General features: G+C 46.4%; 1 protein-coding gene across 2 annotated transcripts; it reads right to left on the reverse strand.

Moving 5' to 3' along the window:
• Positions 1-557: 557 nt before the first annotated feature.
• Positions 558-13007, reverse strand: Naglt1 (Na+ dependent glucose transporter 1). 2 transcript variants are annotated; one of them, XM_063279191.1, is made up of 4 exons: positions 9913-10352; positions 5392-5560; positions 3719-3835; positions 558-2326 (listed from the first exon to the last, which is right to left on the reverse strand). In XM_063279191.1, exons 1-4 carry the CDS (start codon positions 9937-9939, stop codon positions 1317-1319), a joined length of 1323 nt encoding a protein of 440 aa, XP_063135261.1. In that variant the 5' UTR covers positions 9940-10352; the 3' UTR covers positions 558-1316.
• Between the last annotated feature and the right edge of the window lie 5096 nt (positions 13008-18103).

Below are 18103 nucleotides of genomic sequence, written 5' to 3' on the forward strand. Positions count from 1 at the left end.
ATAGGTGTTAACGGTCCATCTGTAATGGCAGGCAGGCTCAGAGAGCAGAGATAAGGACATAGTGGCTAGCCAGACAGGAGTGTCAGAGAGCTCGTCCATCAATCAGACAGTTTGCCTCGTTGAAGAGGTGAAGAGTCATCAAGGCAAACTCTCGATGCCAACCTCTGGCCTTTCTAGGCACCGCACACATGAGAACAGACACATAGGTATGCACACAAAGACATGAGAAAAAGTAAAAGTAAAACTATCAAACATTCACAATGCGTATGTGTGTAACTACTGCTCAAGACCAGCAAGAATCAACTCGGAAATAATAAAGCACAGACCCAAGCCCTAGAACAGGCCAAGGCCCTGAGAGGGCACTGTCTAGTCCCCAGCTCACAGCTCTTATGAAACCCAGTGTTATGTTCAACGGACACCAAAGAAATTAGGAAATATTGTGGAACTAGGTGTCCTCGTAATCTTAATACAGTAAATAGTGATATTTTGTTGGATTGAATCATGAGATTCAACATTTTATAAATGAAGATGGAGGGAACTACTGATTAGCCTTGCTACAATGTTGAACAACCATTTATTGTAAGGAATATCACAATTTTATAGTTAGGATTGGTGAAATCTGGCTTTAATCTCAGAAAATTAGAACTAAAGTGTGTTATTAAATATATTAGACAGGCCCATGTTCACATAGGAGCATATTCTTTTTTTAAATATTATTTATTTGATGTATATGAGTACACTGTCGCTGTCTTCAGACACACCAGAAGAAGGCATCAGATCTCATTACAGATGGTTGTGAGCCACCATGTGGTTGCTGGGATTTGAACTCAGGACCTTTGGAAGAGCAGTCAGTGCTCTTAACCACTAAGCCATCTCACCAGCCCCAGGAGCATACGTTTAAAACTATTTCTGTTCTGTGTCTCACTTCATGGAAATGAAGAAGGTGCTGGCAGTTACATTGATCTCTCAGAGCTGTCTTACAGGATCTCTGGAAGTCGTGGATTTTATTTTAGAAATACTTTTCTTTCCTAGAATCATGGGCTGAGAGATAACTTCAATGAGGGCAGTGTAAGGGGTCTCAGGAGACCTGGTGCCTCATGACTGCGTGCTCCCTGTCAGCTGGAGAAGACCCTGGCTGCAGAATATTTCAGGAGAGTTGCTTAGAGACCTCAGCTATGGGTTATATAAAGGCATTTCTATTGTATTTTTATTAGAGAATGTCCCATTCTTCATTTTAACCACCGCAAAACCATTACTCGTGCGCGTGCATGCGCACACACGCGCGCACGTGCTTTCACACCTTTCCCCTTCCTCTTTCATTTAGCTTCCTTGATTAGCCTAGAGCTAGAAAGTAATATTTTCTGGCCCTCACTGTTGATGCTTTTTTCCTGCTTTCGATCCAGAGGTAAGGTGGCTACTTTATACATCACAGGGAATAACACAGTTGTTAATACTGCTGAGCCCAGACACATGTACAGAATTACTGGCAGATCGGGATAGTGTCCCTGAAGAATTCCAGATAATGCAGGAGTCGCCATTAGTCCCAGGGCAGCACCAACCAGAATGAACGCAGCGGATTTCCCAGTTAAGGTGGTGTACTGCTCAATCCAGGAGATGCCGCTGGGAAACGTGGCAGCCATTGAGGCTCCATACACAGAAGACGCGATCCAGAGGCAAAGAGGGCTCTTGTCAAAAAGCACCAGAAAGAAAGATGAGGCCAGGCTGCCAATGTTACACAACACCATCATGGTCCCAGGCTGTAAGAGCGTTGCGAAGAAGATGGCCAGGCCCCTGCAGGCTGCGAAGGTCCCCCAGAAGATGGAGTTCAAGCCAGCTGCCTCGCTCTCTTCCATGCCAACGTGGGTGGTGGCGAAGGAGAATACGTAAGAGCCGTAGGTCACCTCCGCTCCCACGTAGAAGAAGAAGAAGAGGAAGAGGAGGCATAGCAGGGCCCTGTGGTATTTAGCCCTTCGAGCTCCCTGAGCAGACGCTGCGGATTTTTTCTGCTTTGACCTCTTTTTAAAGAATGGAGCAAACAGGAAGACAGAAAGTACTAGAACATAGGTTCCAATGGAAGCGTACGCCCACAGAAGATTCATGTCGTCAGGTACCGCCAACACAGAGTCTGAGGCGGCTTCAAAGGATCGGTTCAAGGCTGAACGGTCTAACTGAGGCTCTGTGTGGTTCTGAGCAGATGCTGTGGTACCCCAGGCCAATTTAGCCAGCAGGGGAGCCAGGAAGGCACCCAAGGCGAAACTGAAGTGCAAGGCCTGCATATGTGGGGCTCCTTTGTCCCCCCAAAGGTCCAAGATGAGGACGTTCCCACCTACCAACAAAGGAAATGATTTAAGTTAAATACAGTAACATATCTAATACATGGCAAATGTTCTAAATTAAAGATTGCACCTGATTCAATTCTGTGATGTGGGATGTTCACACTACCTCTTAGAGTCAGGCACATTAGCAAAGACCTTTTTATATGCTGACAATTCCCTGGGGAATTTTATTTGGTGTACACACACACACACACACACACACACACACACACACACACACACACACAATATAATTGCGATGGTTTATTTAAGTTCAGCTTAGGGAGTGGCACTATTACAAGGTGTGGCCTTGTTGGAGTGGGTGTGGCCTTGTTGGAGTAGGTGTGGCCCTGTTGGAGTAGGTGTGGCCTTGTTGGAGTAGGTGTGTCACTGTGGGTGTGGGCTTTAAGACCCTCATCCTAGCTGCCTAGAAGCCAGTATTCTGCTAGCAGCCATCAGTTGAAGATGTAGAACTCTCAGCTCCTCCTGAACCAGGCCTGCCTGGATGCTGCCATGTTCCCTGCCTTGATGATAATGGACTGAACTTCTGAACCTGTAAGTCAGCCCCAATTAAATGTTGTTCTTTATAAGACTTGCCTAGGTCATGGTGTCTGTTCACAGCAGTAAAACCCTAACTAAGACAACATACATACGCACATGTATACACCCACTTCAGACACGTTATCAACCCTTTTTTGTACTTGCAATAATAAAAGTACTGTTTATTTATGCTTAAAAAAGATACAAAATACCCATTCAGAATAGTGGCCCTGGTGTGCCTATGACAGGAGATTATACCCATTTCAGAATCTGCCCTTAACTCTATCAGAGGACCTACAAGAAGAGAAGTTCAAATCTTCAAGTCCACGGCTATCTCTTTTTATAAAGTGATTGATTTTAAAAATGGATTCCACTCTGAATTTACAAGACAATGACTACTCTCACTAATCCAAAGCCATTCGGCTAGGCTGGATGGCCAGTGAGTTCTCGGATCTTCCTGAGTCACCTCCCCCACCCCTGTAGGTTTTCAAAGACATCATCGCATATGCAGAAACTTTACTATAGAGGGAGGTTTTGAGAAAACAAAGGACAAAAATAATAAATGCAAAGAAAGTAGCACAAAGCACTGGCTCTTGGCTTTCCCTCCTCAGATCCTGACAGCAGCAAACCATAACCTCTCCTAGAACGGAATCTCTAAGATCATGTATCATCAGATATGTAGAAAATCAATGCCCTAATTTACACAGACAGCAGTTGCTAGCAGGGTGGTTATGAGTCTAATGACCAGATCAATAGTCCCCTGTCATTTCAAGACCATCATGAGGAACAATTTAATACCTTCTCCACTCCTCTCAGTAGTAGCATGCCTCAGTCTCAGATAGGACCCTGAGTGACCCACTAACCTGTATCCAGAACACCAAATGAGACACCGGTAATAGACATCATGGCAGTCAGTAAGGCAGCTGTTTTACAGAAAGGAGTGAGGTAAAGACCGGCCGCAGTAAGCAGGTGGGACAGCCCTGAGAAAACACAGTTGAAAGTTGGATGTCAAGATCAGTATTCGTGCAGTCTAGTCTGTATGTTGCAGTCAAGTCAGCATAATAATAACAGCTTCCCCAAATGCAAACAGGGTCAAATTAAAAGAGGATAATCTTGTAGGGTTGTACCTTCTACAAGTAGCCATGCCCTTGTATAGTCTCTATGGATTATAAAATATAAAAGGTTATGAAATGAATATAATGTTATTACTGACAGAAGCAAACTCTAAATTATACCATTAAGCCATGTTTTATAACCAAAGAGGTAAAAACTATTTCCTTAAATGTTTTACTTTTCAGAACCACAAGGAGGCCCAGCAAAATGGCTCATGCCACAAAGACCGATGACCTGAAATAGAGCCCAGGAACCCGCATGTGGAAGGAGTAAGTTGTCCTCTGACCTGAACATAAGGGCTCTGGGGTGTGCACAATAATTAATTAAATGTATATTAACAATTATTAAAAATAATCCAACTGGAGGGAGAGTAGTTAGAGGGCTGGCTCAGGGACTGAGCATGGGCTATGCATGTATGAGGACCAGAGTTCTAATCCCCACCTAAAAATAAAGCAGAAAGCGGTCAAGGAACAAACTTGTGGCCTCCATGCCCCCACACACATATCTGAACACGCATGAGCCCACATACACATGAATATGAATACACAGCACACACACACACACACACATACACAGAGAGAGAGAGAGAGAGAGAGAGAGAGAGAGAGGGAGAGAGAGGGAGAGAGAGAGAGAGAGAGAGAGAGAGAGAGAGAGAGAGAGGCAAAACAAAACAAAAAACTCCAAGAATTAAAAGGATGTTTATATATGGAATAACAAAAAGAGCAAATGGGGGAACTAGTTTAGCAGTTTATAGTAACACTTTTAAAAGTTAGTTTGTGGACTTGAGAGGGAAATACAAGGCATACAGTTTCTGGGCTGGCATTTAGATCAGTGGTGGAACAACTGTGTAACAGGATTCTCCACAAACCAAACCTTACATTTATATAATCCCTATATGGATCCTCTCGGTCCGTTTTGGAAATAAGAGGGTTCCCTCATGTATCCAACAGGAACAATAGGATGAGGTAGAGCAGCCTGGGCTTGACGCTGATGTGAGGCAGCAGATGAAAACGCAGCCTGCGGTAGCCATCAACCTTCTGCTCCCCTTCCTGTCCAACCCAGGTTTAAGAGCAGAAGTTTCTTACATCTACAGCTCTAGGAATCCCGCTGTGCCTCGGATAAGCACAACTCTGGGGACAACCCTCTTCTGTGCGTCTGGAATAGTGCCTGGGTTTTGGTGAAGGCTGACAAGACTTGGGATTGCTAGCGCTCCGTCCGCAGGGTTAGTCGTTTCCAGAGGGCTCCGTAATGATTGCGTGTCACGGACCCGGAACATTAGACCCTGGCAAGGCGGTTGTGAGGGTCAGCAAAGCATAATACTTTGATTGGCCATGTCTCCACACTACAGCTAAATATGTTAAGTTAGGGACAAATTGCAAACTTAGTAACAGAAACAAAGGAACGAAAATCACTCCTCGCTTACCCAAAAGTAGAAAATGATTCATGCAGTCGAAAAGCACCCCACCAACCACAGAGCCGCCCAGGTAGCCGAGGGCTCGGCCCACGAAGATTTCGGAAAGGCTGCTGATGTTCCGGTTCACGTTTCTGGCCAGGTCTGGAAATGTGGGTCCCAGCACAGCAGCGCTCACTCCCTGCAATTTACAAAGCCAAAAGCTCTTACTTACGAAGTAACATTTATCTAATTATATCTGTAGTTGTAAAAACAAATATTAGTGGGGTGCAGTTACAAGGCAGAGAGTGGCTTCAAGGCCCACAGCAAGGATGGAATATTCTGTAACACGAAAGTCACACAACCGTGGAGTTCCCGTTGCTTTTCTTCATTTCAAACCTCTCAAGTTTTCAAAAGCTCCTTAATTCTGTTTCCTGTTTGACAGTACCTTAAAAGCTAGTTTGGAGCTGGGGGTGTAGCAGTGGTAGACTGCTTGTCTAATATGCACAAGTCCGAGTCCAAGGACTAGCGCATCAAATTAATAATTATTTTTATTTTTCCCCTGTATTTAATATGTGTGCATGCACACATGTGTATGCCATTGCATGGATGTCTAGATCAGGGGACGACTTGTGTGAGTCAATTCTCGCTTTCCACCGTGTGGCTTCTGAGGGTCAAACACAGGCCCTCACGTCTTAAACCAACTTAAACTGCTGAATCATCTCACCAGTAATAATAATAGTAATAATTGTTATTATTATTATTACTTATAAGATGTATCATCAATCTTATATTTGAAATAAGGTTTTAGTATTATATTTACAAATATACTATAAGTGCCAATATGATAATTTACATACCAAAGTTCTAAATATCACATTGTTCTAATTTTTATATTATTAAAACTCAACTACTTCTGGTGCAGATGGGGTTCCACACAGGAGATAAGTCAACTGAGTTTACTCAAATCTACACTTTCCTTCAAAGGAACCCTCAGCCATCAGAAGAACAGGATGTCAACCTTCCTTGCAATATGTTACACACACCGGGTACAGCATGAATTTGACAATAGGATGTTTAAAAAATGACAATTTATTATTCAAAGTAAATTTGGCCTGTAGCTACCTCTGTGTACGTGAGGAACTCCATCCCAACCTGTCAGCACGCTGTAACCTTCTGAGTGTACTTCCCATAATGCATGGTCAATTTCATGGGCTGCATAATGTGTAAGTTACGTTCAAACAACTCAAAATTTAAACTGAACCAATCATAGCTACTTCAGTATATCCCCCTTCCCTTTTCTGTGTATAAACCTTCCTTTTCCCCGCTGTTGGCTACTTCCATTGACTCCAGAGGCTGTCCAACTTAAGACTCTCCCTTTGCTCAAACAAAAAGTTTGTTTTTTTTTCTTTTCTTTTTTTCGGAGCTGGGGACCGAACCCAGGGCCTTGCGCTTGCTGGGCAAGCGCTCTACCACTGAGCTAAATCCCCAACCCCCAAACAAAAAGTTTTTAAAACATTTATTTTATGTGTGTGCGTGGGGACCTAAATGTGTGTATGCACACTTACCTGTACCCAGGGGCCAGAAGAGGGTGTTCTACTCTGAAACTGGAGTCACTGGAGCTAGCTGATGTGGGGCTGAGAAGCAAATCCAGGCCCTTGAAAGACCAGCAGGTGCCCTTCCTTAACTCCTGACCTACCCTCCAACCCCTTAAACAACGTTTTGCCAAATCAAAAGGTTTGGCATCAGATGTGCAGTGCTAAAAGAGACATCCGGTGGTGGCCTTGACATCAAACGATCATACAAATGTGCCAGCCAGAGTCTCTCGTGCCCAACAACCTTGCACAGCAGCGGAGGTCTCTGCAGGTTGCCTCCTTGACTGGAGCTCTATGGATCTGTGTAGTCCTCTGCGGTGCAGACACCTCATTGGACCGCCAGCCTTAGGAACGAATCCCTCCACCGGTGAAGGTATCTGGGAACCTGATATCTGGGACACGTGCTTATCCCCACAAAGTTAATGGCCCAGAGCCTGTGTACATGTGGGGCTGGGACAGGAGTAAATTCACTTTGTTAAGACATCCCGTAGCTAGAATGGGGACATTTTCACATAGACGAACTTGCTCACTTGCCAGGTACAATGGAAGAGAGCCTCACCTTAAAATCAGTGCCTTGCGCTCTTTAAACACCATTCTTTCCCCCAGAGCTGAGGACCGAACCCAGGGCCTTGTGCTTGCTAGGCAAGTGCTCTACCGCTGAGCTAAATCTCCAACCCTTACACTCTTTAAAGCAGTGGCTCTAAACCCTCCTAACGTTCCTCATGTTTTGGTGACCCCCAACTGTAAACTATTTTAATTGCTACTTCGTAACTGTACCGTAAATATCTGTGTTTTCCAATGCTCTTAGGAGACCCCTGTGAAAAGGTAATTCGGCCCCAAGGGAGTGAGGACCCACAGACTCGAGGACCACTGTTTTAAAGGGTTCCCAGTCGCGCACATGGGAGGCAGCCATCCGCAGAGGGATCATGGTGTTTGCCAAGGCTACGGTCCGCAGAAGGTGTGCAGTAGGGGTGGTCACCCTCACAGCACCCAACAGCCAGAGGGGCTAAGCCACACCACGCTGAGGGCTCAGTACCTTGGCCCGGGAATCCACACACTCATGACCTGTTCCAGCTCAGCAGGGAGGAAAATGGCAGAATGGAGACTTGTCCTTCGGCAGGGGAAGCAGCGACCAGGGGAGGCAGCGGCCAGGGCACCCTCCTCCTGGGTCAGCCCAGAAGGATCCTCAAAGCTCCTGAGGCTGCCAGGGTTGTGGTTTCCCCTCTCTCTAAGTAGAGCAGTGAGGTTTAAACAAATAGTAATACAATAAATTTTAAACGAGCTAACGACCAGAGGGGGCCCTTGGAAACAGAAAAAAACGAGTCTTAAATATCTTCTCACATATCTACTATTCTATTTGCTTATTCTGTCGCTAAAGGCTAAAGCAGGTGTGGTGACATTTATGATCTTAGCATTCTTGAGACTTTGGTTAGGCAAAGAGGGGGCAAGCTTATGTGAATGAAGTATTCTTTAAAAAAGAAAAAAGGAGGAGGAGAAGTCCACGTTCTTTCCTGGCTGATGTGTCTTAGGTAGTGTGTGGTTCCTAGGATGCTGCTGATTTAATTTTCAAAGGCCTAGAGGTTGCCCGATTCACAACTTTCCCAGTCTGAATCTCTTTGCATAATATTCCTATTAAACTCCTTCCTACTGTGCCCTGAAGATTAAGGTCAATAAATGTTAGATTATAAGTAATGCATGAAGTTTAAACTACTAGAAATGAGACCAAAAGGGATGGGCCTCGAGAGATGGCTCAGTGGTTAGAGCACTGGCTGCTCTTCCAGAGGTCCTGAGTTCAATTCCCAGCAACCACATGGTGGCTCACAACCATCTGTAGTGGGATCCAATGTCCTCTTCTGGTGTGTCTGAAGACAGCCACAGTATATAAATCAATCAATCAATCAAAAAATAAAATAGAATCCCAGTATGTAGGTAACCAGGGGTGATAAGTTCACTTTGGTAACGACTGTCTATATGACATGCAGATGTTTTATTTTATTAAGGAAGTTGAGTTCAGTTCTAAAATGAGAAGAGGAAAGACACAGGACCAAGTTGAATAAATGGGGACATTACAGTGCCGGGGGTGCACCTCAGTTGATACAGCGCCTTCCAGGAAGCCCTGGGGTCAGCTAATCTGCACTCCGACCCTCTATTTATTCTTTTAAACTCTCATATGTAAGGGTCTGTCCCAGCAGCCGTCCCTGTAGTCCTAGCTAATCAAGAGACTCATCTCATGAAACTCTTGCAACAGACACAAACAACTTTCTTGCCAAGGGCACTAATACTGTCCTGGAACTCTCCCCTGGTCATGAACCATGGTCATCTTTTTTTTTTTTTTTTTAGTTTTTTCCGGAGCTGGGGATGGAACCCAGGGCCTTGCACCTGCTAGGCAAGCGCTCTACCGCTGAGCTAAATCCCCAACCCTGAACCATGGTCATCTTGAGTCTTGCTGTTTGCAGTTAATTGTTTGGTCTGAAGGGACAACCCTGGAAGTGACTATCAAGTTCCCCTGGCCAGGGTAGGAATTCCCAGAGCCACTGACTCGCAAACATCGAGCTGATGTTTAACCTGGCAGCAAGCACAAAAAGAATTAAGTACCAAGGAAATGACTTGGCAGATTCTCATGCTAAGTAGGCAGTGGTAAAACTACTAAGCAGTTTGAACGAACTCCAGGGGTCGGCCCAAATCCAATCACCTATCAAAACCTATTTAGTATGGGGTACTAAGGACCTGAACTACAAAGGATGTAAATCCCTTGCTAAGCAGGGCCGCCGCATGGAGAGTTTGTGCGCCTCCTGGAGCTCGCTGGCTCCGTCCTCAAAGCTTCTAGCATTAAAAGCGCTGCCCTCTAAGATTCGCCGCGGCGGGGTGTATCTGTACACACAAAAAGATACCCCCCAAAAAACCCAAACTGTAACAAAACATCGGCGGATATGTGTTTTCACTACAAAGGGCTTCTAACCTGTGTTTGTGTCCCCACTCCATCCATCCTTTCAGTTAAGACACTGAAGTTCCAAACCCTGAGATTTTAGCGTCTGACTGAGTCAGACACGGATGGACCGGTCTCTTCCCCAGTCCACCGGAAGTGCCCATTTTCTGGGTGGAGATCTGACGGTGCCCCGTGCAGAAACACTGTGCTGTAACAGTAGTTGCGGTTAAATCAGAAGTTGTGTTTTCCCAGCAGGGCTCCTGACCACAAGGCACTCGAGCTGTTCACCATGCAGGTTGTATAACCGCTAAGCAGGGAAGCACACACTCAAAGGCAATAGGGGACCCAGCTCCTGTGTTGCCTGGATGGCCTCAGTCATAAGCGTTTCTAACGGGTGGCAATCAGTGGCTCCCACTGGGGAGCATAGACTGAGTCCTTCTGAATTGTCACTGCAGCACCCCTGGTGATAGCATCTGAGTCCTCACAGCCACCTAAACTGTGACATGATCCAATAGGCAAAGCTTCCGGGCGTTAACCCAAAAGTTTATTTGAGTATCGCCACTAGGACCAGTCTACAAGCAGACAGCCTTCCCAAGAACATAGGCTCTCATTGCCCTGAAGGTGTTAGCTTTCTATGCACACACACACACACACACACACACACACACACACACACACACACACACACATACTTGCAGGAAAACACAGTGATAAGCCGTAAACCAGAGCTATTGCCAAATTCCCTCCACATCCATAGTGGGTTGACTAGAATTGCCTAGTGGAAAGCTCTCCTGGCTATCCTGAAGATCACTGCTGCTTGTGATACCCTCACTGGAAACGACCTGTCCAATTACTAACTGATCACAACCAAACACATGTCAATAAAAAAGGGTATTGTGCGTCCAGTCATTGTGTGCACAAGACCTAGGCATTGCTATGGGTAAAACCAAACACTTGAGTGGTGTCACACTAAGTTCAAATTTAATGCCGCTAAGTGAGATGCTATACCCCTGTAGCATGATTCATAGGGGGCTTCCCACCAGACCTTGCTAGGACGTTTTCTTAGAGGTGAATGGATTTAATTGATGTCTGCTTGGTCACCACTAGGTGGCGATCTTTTCCACCTCGTGGGCCTTTATTGAGCTTGTAGACGTCTGCCTTCTGAATTACTTCTCTGGACGTTTCTATTCCTTCCAAAATCAAAGACGAGTGCCCATCTTTGACGTGGATAAAAACATTAGTCTCCTTTGAGGAAAGATTCTAATAGAGGTCCGCGTATTCATTTTGCAGCAGTGGGGTGCTAGTTGTACAGAACATAAAGCCACCTGTGACCTGGGGAAAATTCTGGTCTCGTAACCGGTGAAAACTCCCATGGGTTCCAAAATATGGAGCCATTTTCTGAAAGATGAGAGCATTCGCATACGGATTGGAACAAAATTTCACTTTCGAGCTCCTCTCTGGGGGCTGGAGGGATTGCTCAGTGACTTATAACTTATCCTCCACAGGGCCTCAGTTCCGCTCCCAGCACCCATTTGGGCATCTCACAGTTGGTTTCCGGGGCACCCGTATTCACCCCTGAAGGTGTAAAGAATTACCTGGCCAATCTGCCATTGTCCATTATGAATTCTGTAACTGAACCAAACTGACCATGGCCCAGAAAGTGCTGTTGGTGCCCATTTCACACCGAGAGGCTGGCCCTAAAGGAAAGGGGGATTATTAACTCCCCCTATGGCTGCTCCTGTGTGTAGGCTACTATAACCTATCAGGACACTCCAACAACTGGACTTTTAGGAAAGGATATTCTTAGACAAGTTGCCAACCAGCTAAGTACTGAGGCCATCACAGATGCACACAGCCCAAAATGTCCAAAGCAGGTGAGTGAGTTGTATGCAACCGCCTAATCTCCGTACATTTTCTGGGACCATAGGTGCTAGCCATACTTCAGAGAGTTTTCCTAGCCTTCTCTAGCTCAAGCACTGTCGGTTCCCGGTTCCTTTCTTTGTGCAAAGAAACTGTTAAATCAACAAGTGTAACCTTTGCTTTTCAGTAAGAGCAACAACACCAAAAGGTTAACCGCTGGCTTTCAGAGGAAATTCCTTGGGCCCCTTAGGAAGTGGTCTATATTTCAAGAATGCCCGGTTCTAATTGCACTGCTCCCTGCTCTAGGCCCAGGTGAGCCCCTCACCTAAGCAGAAACCACCCAGGACTAAGGACCAGGGTGAGTAGTACGGCAAGACGTGAGTAAGAGCATCAGAGCAATGGTTCTAACCAAAGCACCTTCCAGGACTCACAGCAAGGCCTGGCCCACAGACGGACTGACTCTGCTTCCCGCCTAAGATTTAGTTACCAGTGATCACTCCACAGACAACTCATATCTCTCCACAGTCACAGTTACCAAAAGACCAAGCAAGGTCATCATGGATAGTGAGTGGGAAAGGAGTCTAAGTAGTCAGTAAAAGTCACTTTTTGCCTTGCACTTTGCTCCAAGAGAAACATTTAAGGACCCAAAGGCTCAATTTATGTAGCATTATCATAGAGAGAGACACCTTCCTGGTTTTACCAACCTAACCAACTCTGTGACCTGGGAAAAGTCCCTTTTTACTTGGGGCCTACTTTTCAGCTTCGAAATTAAGTTGCCAGCTGGCTCTGGTCAGGGCCTGAGGAAGAGCTCCCGGAAGGCACGTTTCTGTCTAACCACCTGGGCCAGCATACATGAGCACAGCTCTCTCTCTCGGAAAACATTAGGGTAATCAATTTCATGTCTGATGAAAATTGTACCCATTCCCCCGGCCCAGGCAGGTTCAATAACGTTGCATAGAGGTCATCCAGTGTGCAGGTGGTTACAGCCTCAGCTCTCACCATTCCCAGGAAAGCAGCATTCAGAACCACAGTGGTGAACCAGCGCAGTGTTCTTCCCACTTGGTCACTCGATGTGGCCTGCAGCCCATTCTTCCCTGGGGTCTCGGACTGGAGGAGGTGCTGCTCAACAGCAGTGGCCCCGGACCCACGGGACTCCATTTCCGACCCCAGCTTGGTGGCTCCAGACAAAGGGTTTTTGGTGAGGTCCAGCTTTTTGCCAGGGTCCCTGGAGCTCTGAGCCCCAGTTCTTTCTAACCAGAAGATTCTTTCCAGTGCCTCCTCCCCCACGGACAGTCTTGAGTCAGGGCCTCGGGAAGTTACACTTTGGACTGTGCACGTGGTGACACTCACACCCATCTTGCACAGCTCCTAAGAAGATCATTTGGCAGAAATAGGCCTTTCTCAGCAATCAGGGGCCAGGCTTCTTGGGGGAAGGGAATGTGTTTGCCTGGAAGACCAGATTCTCCCTGGATACTCCTTCGGGATCTCTCCCGTGTAAGCGCGCACAGGTGGATGCACTGGTACCCAGAGGGAGAAAAAGCTGGAAGCCCAGCTTCAGAGTAGCCCAGTCAAGAGGCACTGGAGATTGGAGAAACGGCTCGAAAATTCAGAGTGCTGGCTGATTTTTTCTCAGGGGTCTTAAGTTTGGTTCCCAGTACCCACCCTGGGCAGTTTACAACCTACCTGTAACTCTACTCCGAGGGAGACACCACTTCTGCAAGGGGAGGAAACTGGAGTTTCCTCTTCAGGTCATCTGGGAGCAAAGAAGCCATAGTCTGGTCCCACCTTACCCGACTTCCCAAACTCCCCGCGCCGGTCCTCTCGGCCAACAAATTTACCATTTGCCACATTCACGCTACCTTCAGCTTTCACACATAGCATCTCAACCGTCCCGACACAGAATCCGCCTTAGCCCTGTACAGTCAAGAGGAATATGGCTTACAGAGTACGAAACAACTCACCCAGGAGTAGTCAGCGAATCCCCACTATGGACAAGGGAACAGTAGCTCAGAGCAGAATCTGGGCTGGGGCTGGGCTCCGTGCTTCAGTGCTTGTCCAGGATGCTCAAGGCTCTGTACCTAGGACTGAAAAATTACTTAACTCATTGGCCAGGGTCTCACCTACACACACTAACCCCAATTCCTGCAGACCCTTCCAGGTACCCGGAAGGGTGTGAGGACCTGGAAAGAACCATAAATATGAGTCTTTGCTGAGTTACGTCACCTGGAGTGGGGAGACCAAAACAGATCTTAAAAAGAAAAAAAAGGGGTTGGGGATTTAGCTCAGTGGTAGAGCGCTTGCCTAGCAAGCACAAGGCCCCGGGTTCGGTCCCCAGCTCCGAAAAGAAAAAAAAAAAAAAGAAAAAAGAAAAAAAAGGAAAGGAAAAAAAATCCAGATCTTAAAGAGAGAGAGAGAAAAGGCGTCTCATTTTGTAGCCCAGGCTAGCCTAGAATTTACTCTGTAGCCCAGGCTGATGTCAAACCCATGACAATCCTCCTTTTTTTTTTTTTCTCCGGAGCTGGGGACCGAACTCAGGGCCTTGTGCTTGCTAGGCAAGCGCTCTACCACTGAGCCAAATCCCCAACCCTATGACAATCCTCCTTAATCAATCTCCTGGTGCTGGTGTTACAACCTCCATACCCAGCTCAAAGCCAAATTTTACTGGGTCTTTACTGATGCCAGCCATATCCCTCTAAGCCTTGGCAGTATAAACCTATATATAATCTCAGCACTAGACAGATCAGAAATACAAGACCATCATTGTTGGCTATGTAAGGAGTTTGAGGCCAACCTGGGCTATGTGAAACTTTGTCTCAGGAGCTGGCAAGATGGCTCAGTGTGTGAAAGTATTCACCGTGTGAGCTGATGACCTGAGTTTGGTCCCCAGAACCTATGGTGGAAAAGACAAACAACTCTTGAAAGTTGTCCCCTGACCTCCACATGTGTGCACCATCAAACGACACCGAAGATAGATAGATGGTCTTTAAAAACCCTGAGGTCTACAGACTATGGCATTTAAAGATGTTTTATAAGTAAAAGGCTGTTATTTTTGGCAGTGAGACAGATCTGTTCCCGGCGGAACCCCCATTCTAACTCAAGGCAGAGGATCAGCGTTGGAGAAAGCCTCCATCACAAATGAGATGCGGGGATGTTGGCCGTTGAGCTTTTCGAGGACAAGGTAGGCAAGGCGTCCTTAATTCCCGCTTCACAAAATGTCTGCCAGATATTCTGGGCCAGAACACTGAAGATGGATGCCCCAGCATTACAGAGCAATCCCTGTCATTTCTGTAATTTTTGGGAGCTGCTTGCTCTGCACTCCTTGATTATTCAAGTAACACTTATTTCTTCTCAAGTCCCTAATGGGCTTGAAGGTTAAGATAGTTAGAGTCTCCTAATAAAAACTCAAGTTGTTTAGGATTTAAAAGGTGGTTTTAGATATGAGATGTTCTTTTAGATTGGTAATATGATAGAAAATGATTTAGGTACAGAACTCTGAACTCACCAAGATAGAATAGATAAGAGTACTTTCTCCCAAGTTGCCATTTACAAATGGACTGGACATTGTGGATGTAACTCTTACATGACGGTTTTTATACTTACCCCATAATTAGTCTTACTGCATTTAGTTTATTGTTGTAAAAGAGAGAGCCTTTTATTGGACTAAGAAGGGGAGACGCTAGGTCTTGTCTGCTTGTGTATTCAGAACCTGAGTTCTGTGCCCAAGATCAGGTTGCAGTCTGGACATAGGCATTGTGCTGACCAACGTGCTGGAAAGAATGTTTCCCAGCCATCTCTGGTAGGTAAGGAGAAAGCTAGAGACAGTGACTGGGCAGGGGAGAGAGGAAGGTAGGACCTGAGATCAAGTGAGAAGAGAAGGAGGTCACCGTGAAACAGGATGAGCCATGAGCGTGTGGTCAAGAGAAGCTCGCCCTGAGGACAGACAGCTACAACAGACAATAGCCCAAGCAGGACACAGTGGCAAGTGACAGGGCATGCCTCTTGTTTTTTTTTTAACTTTTTTTTTTTTTGGTTCTTTTTTTCGGAGCTGGGGACTGAACCCCGGGCCTTGCGCTTCCTAGGTAAGCACTCTACCACTGAGCTAAATCCCCAGCCCCCGCCTCTTGTTTTTAATAGACTAGTCTGGTTAGAATAGCTCAGAACTTACCCAGCATAGTGCCAGCAGCCATTAAGAAAATCTGAGGTCTCTGTGTCATTTAATTGGGAGCTAAACAGGATAGAGTGGAGCAGACGCACCCCCCCCCCATAACATTACTGCAGAAGACACAGAGGGGACTCAAGGACAATGAAGAGTTAGCAAGCACCAGAATAAAGGTTGTGGAGAGAAGGCCATAGAAGAGGGAGGGAGAGGAAGCTGTTCCTTCTTTTCTACTACTTCCTTGGGATAGAATTTCATACATCCCAGGCTGAATTTGAATTTTCAATGCTGCTGACGGTGACCTTAAATTTCTAGTCTTCTCGCTTTCATTTCCAGAAGGAAGGCATTAGAGATGTGGGCCACCATGCCCTGTTGATACTCTGCCGGGGAACGGGGTTTTGTATGTGTTAGGTAGCACAATCATTTGAGCAATCTCTCCAGCCAGAAATTCACACTTCTGCAGAAGGGAGTGAGCTGAGGTGGGGGTGGTGCGCGCCCTTAATCTGAGACCTTGGGAGGCTGAAGCAGGATAATCTCTGTGAGTTTGGGACTAGCCTGGTCTACAAAGTGAGTCAGAACAGCCAGGGCTGTTACACAGAGAAACCCTGCCTTGAAAACTCCTCCCCAAAAGTATATGTGTGTGTGTGTGTGTGTGTGTGCATGCACATGTGTGTGTGCATGTGTGTGTGCACGTGTGTACAAGACTGACACACCCTCCATCTTGGTTGAGGCCTGCCCTCTAGTTGTTTACTATTGTATATGTAAACTGTATATAGTGTAAATTATATACCATACATGTACACTGTATATTGTGTAGTCTACACTGTATACTGTAGTTTATACTGTAGAGTGTGTACTGTATACTGCATACTGTGTACTATATCCTGCATAGTGTGTGCTGTATAGTGTACACTATATCGTGTATACGATATAGTGTGCAGCGTATAGGGTATAGGGTATAGTGTACACTGTAGAGCTGTCGACTGGGTGACCCACCAGCTTCTGGGAACTCTCCAGGTCACACCTCCCAAGTCATTGTAAGATTATCGGGGTTACAGGTGCTCCCCATCCTGCCTAGCTTTACACGTGTCTCGGGAGCCAAACTCAGTCCTTCACGCATGCATGGCCGGTGCTCGCCCACTGAGCTGTCTCCCAGCCCAAGTTCCGTTTTAATAGACTAAAAGATGTATCTTGGACGAACATACGTAAAACAAACAAAAATGTTGCACCTTGGGAAAACAGACCTAGTGGAGAATAAAACAGGAAGTACTGGGCTGGATACCTGACACTTTTGTTCGTGGTAGTTTTTGTTTCTGTTGTTGCTGCTGCTGTTGTTGTTTAGACCGGGTCTTGCTATGCAGCCCTGGCTAACCTGGAACTCACCATGTAGTCCAGGCTGGTCTTGAACTCATGTGAGATTCATGTGTCTCTACTTCCTGAGTCCTGGGATCAAAGCTATGGGCCACCATAATTGGCCTTCCTTGTAGTTTTCATTGTGGGGGGCACGACATCGCCCTCCTCCTGGGGCGGCTTGGGCATTAGGCACAGAAGCCATGCTCTGTCCTTTTGGGCTAACCAAGAAGGAACTATTTTACCTTAGTCTTTTTGGTCTAACCTTGTAATAAGCTAAGAGTTGCTCTGTGTGACTGAGAGAGAACTCAGTCTGTGTCTAAGACAGAAAGGAGTCAGCACTGGCTGCCAGCTTTTCCGGTCAGAGGTTTGGAGTCCAGGAAGGAGTGAATGGACTGTGTTTATTGCCCTCCGGTCACCTGTGAGTCTTGTTAGCCCCGGGCTAAGAAGCCGTTGGCTGTTTTCGGGTTATCACTAGATCTGTTCTGTGTTCGGTGGGAAGCCCCAAAGCTGGCTTTATCTTTAACCTGCGATGGAGCCCAGGCAGGCAGCTGGTGCAGCTTTATCATTCATTCACAGGCCAGCTCTGGTTCATTTTTAACCCACGACGGAAGGTCAGACAGCACCTTAGAGATTTTCCATTCTAGTGCTTGCAATCTGCCTCCTAGGAGGGCGAGAAGGATCGGCAGCTCTTGCAGAGGTCCAGAGTTTGATACCAGAACCCACGCTGGGTGGCTCCCAGTGACCTGTAACGCCAGCTTCACGGGGAATCCAACTCCTCTGTTCTCCACGGGCGCCTGCACTCACGTGCACACACCCACGCACAGACACGTGAGAGAAGATTAAATAATAAAAATA

The sequence above is a fragment of the Rattus norvegicus genome, chromosome 20 (genome assembly GCF_036323735.1).
Source record: "Rattus norvegicus strain BN/NHsdMcwi chromosome 20, GRCr8, whole genome shotgun sequence".
Taxonomy (NCBI): domain Eukaryota; kingdom Metazoa; phylum Chordata; class Mammalia; order Rodentia; family Muridae; genus Rattus; species Rattus norvegicus.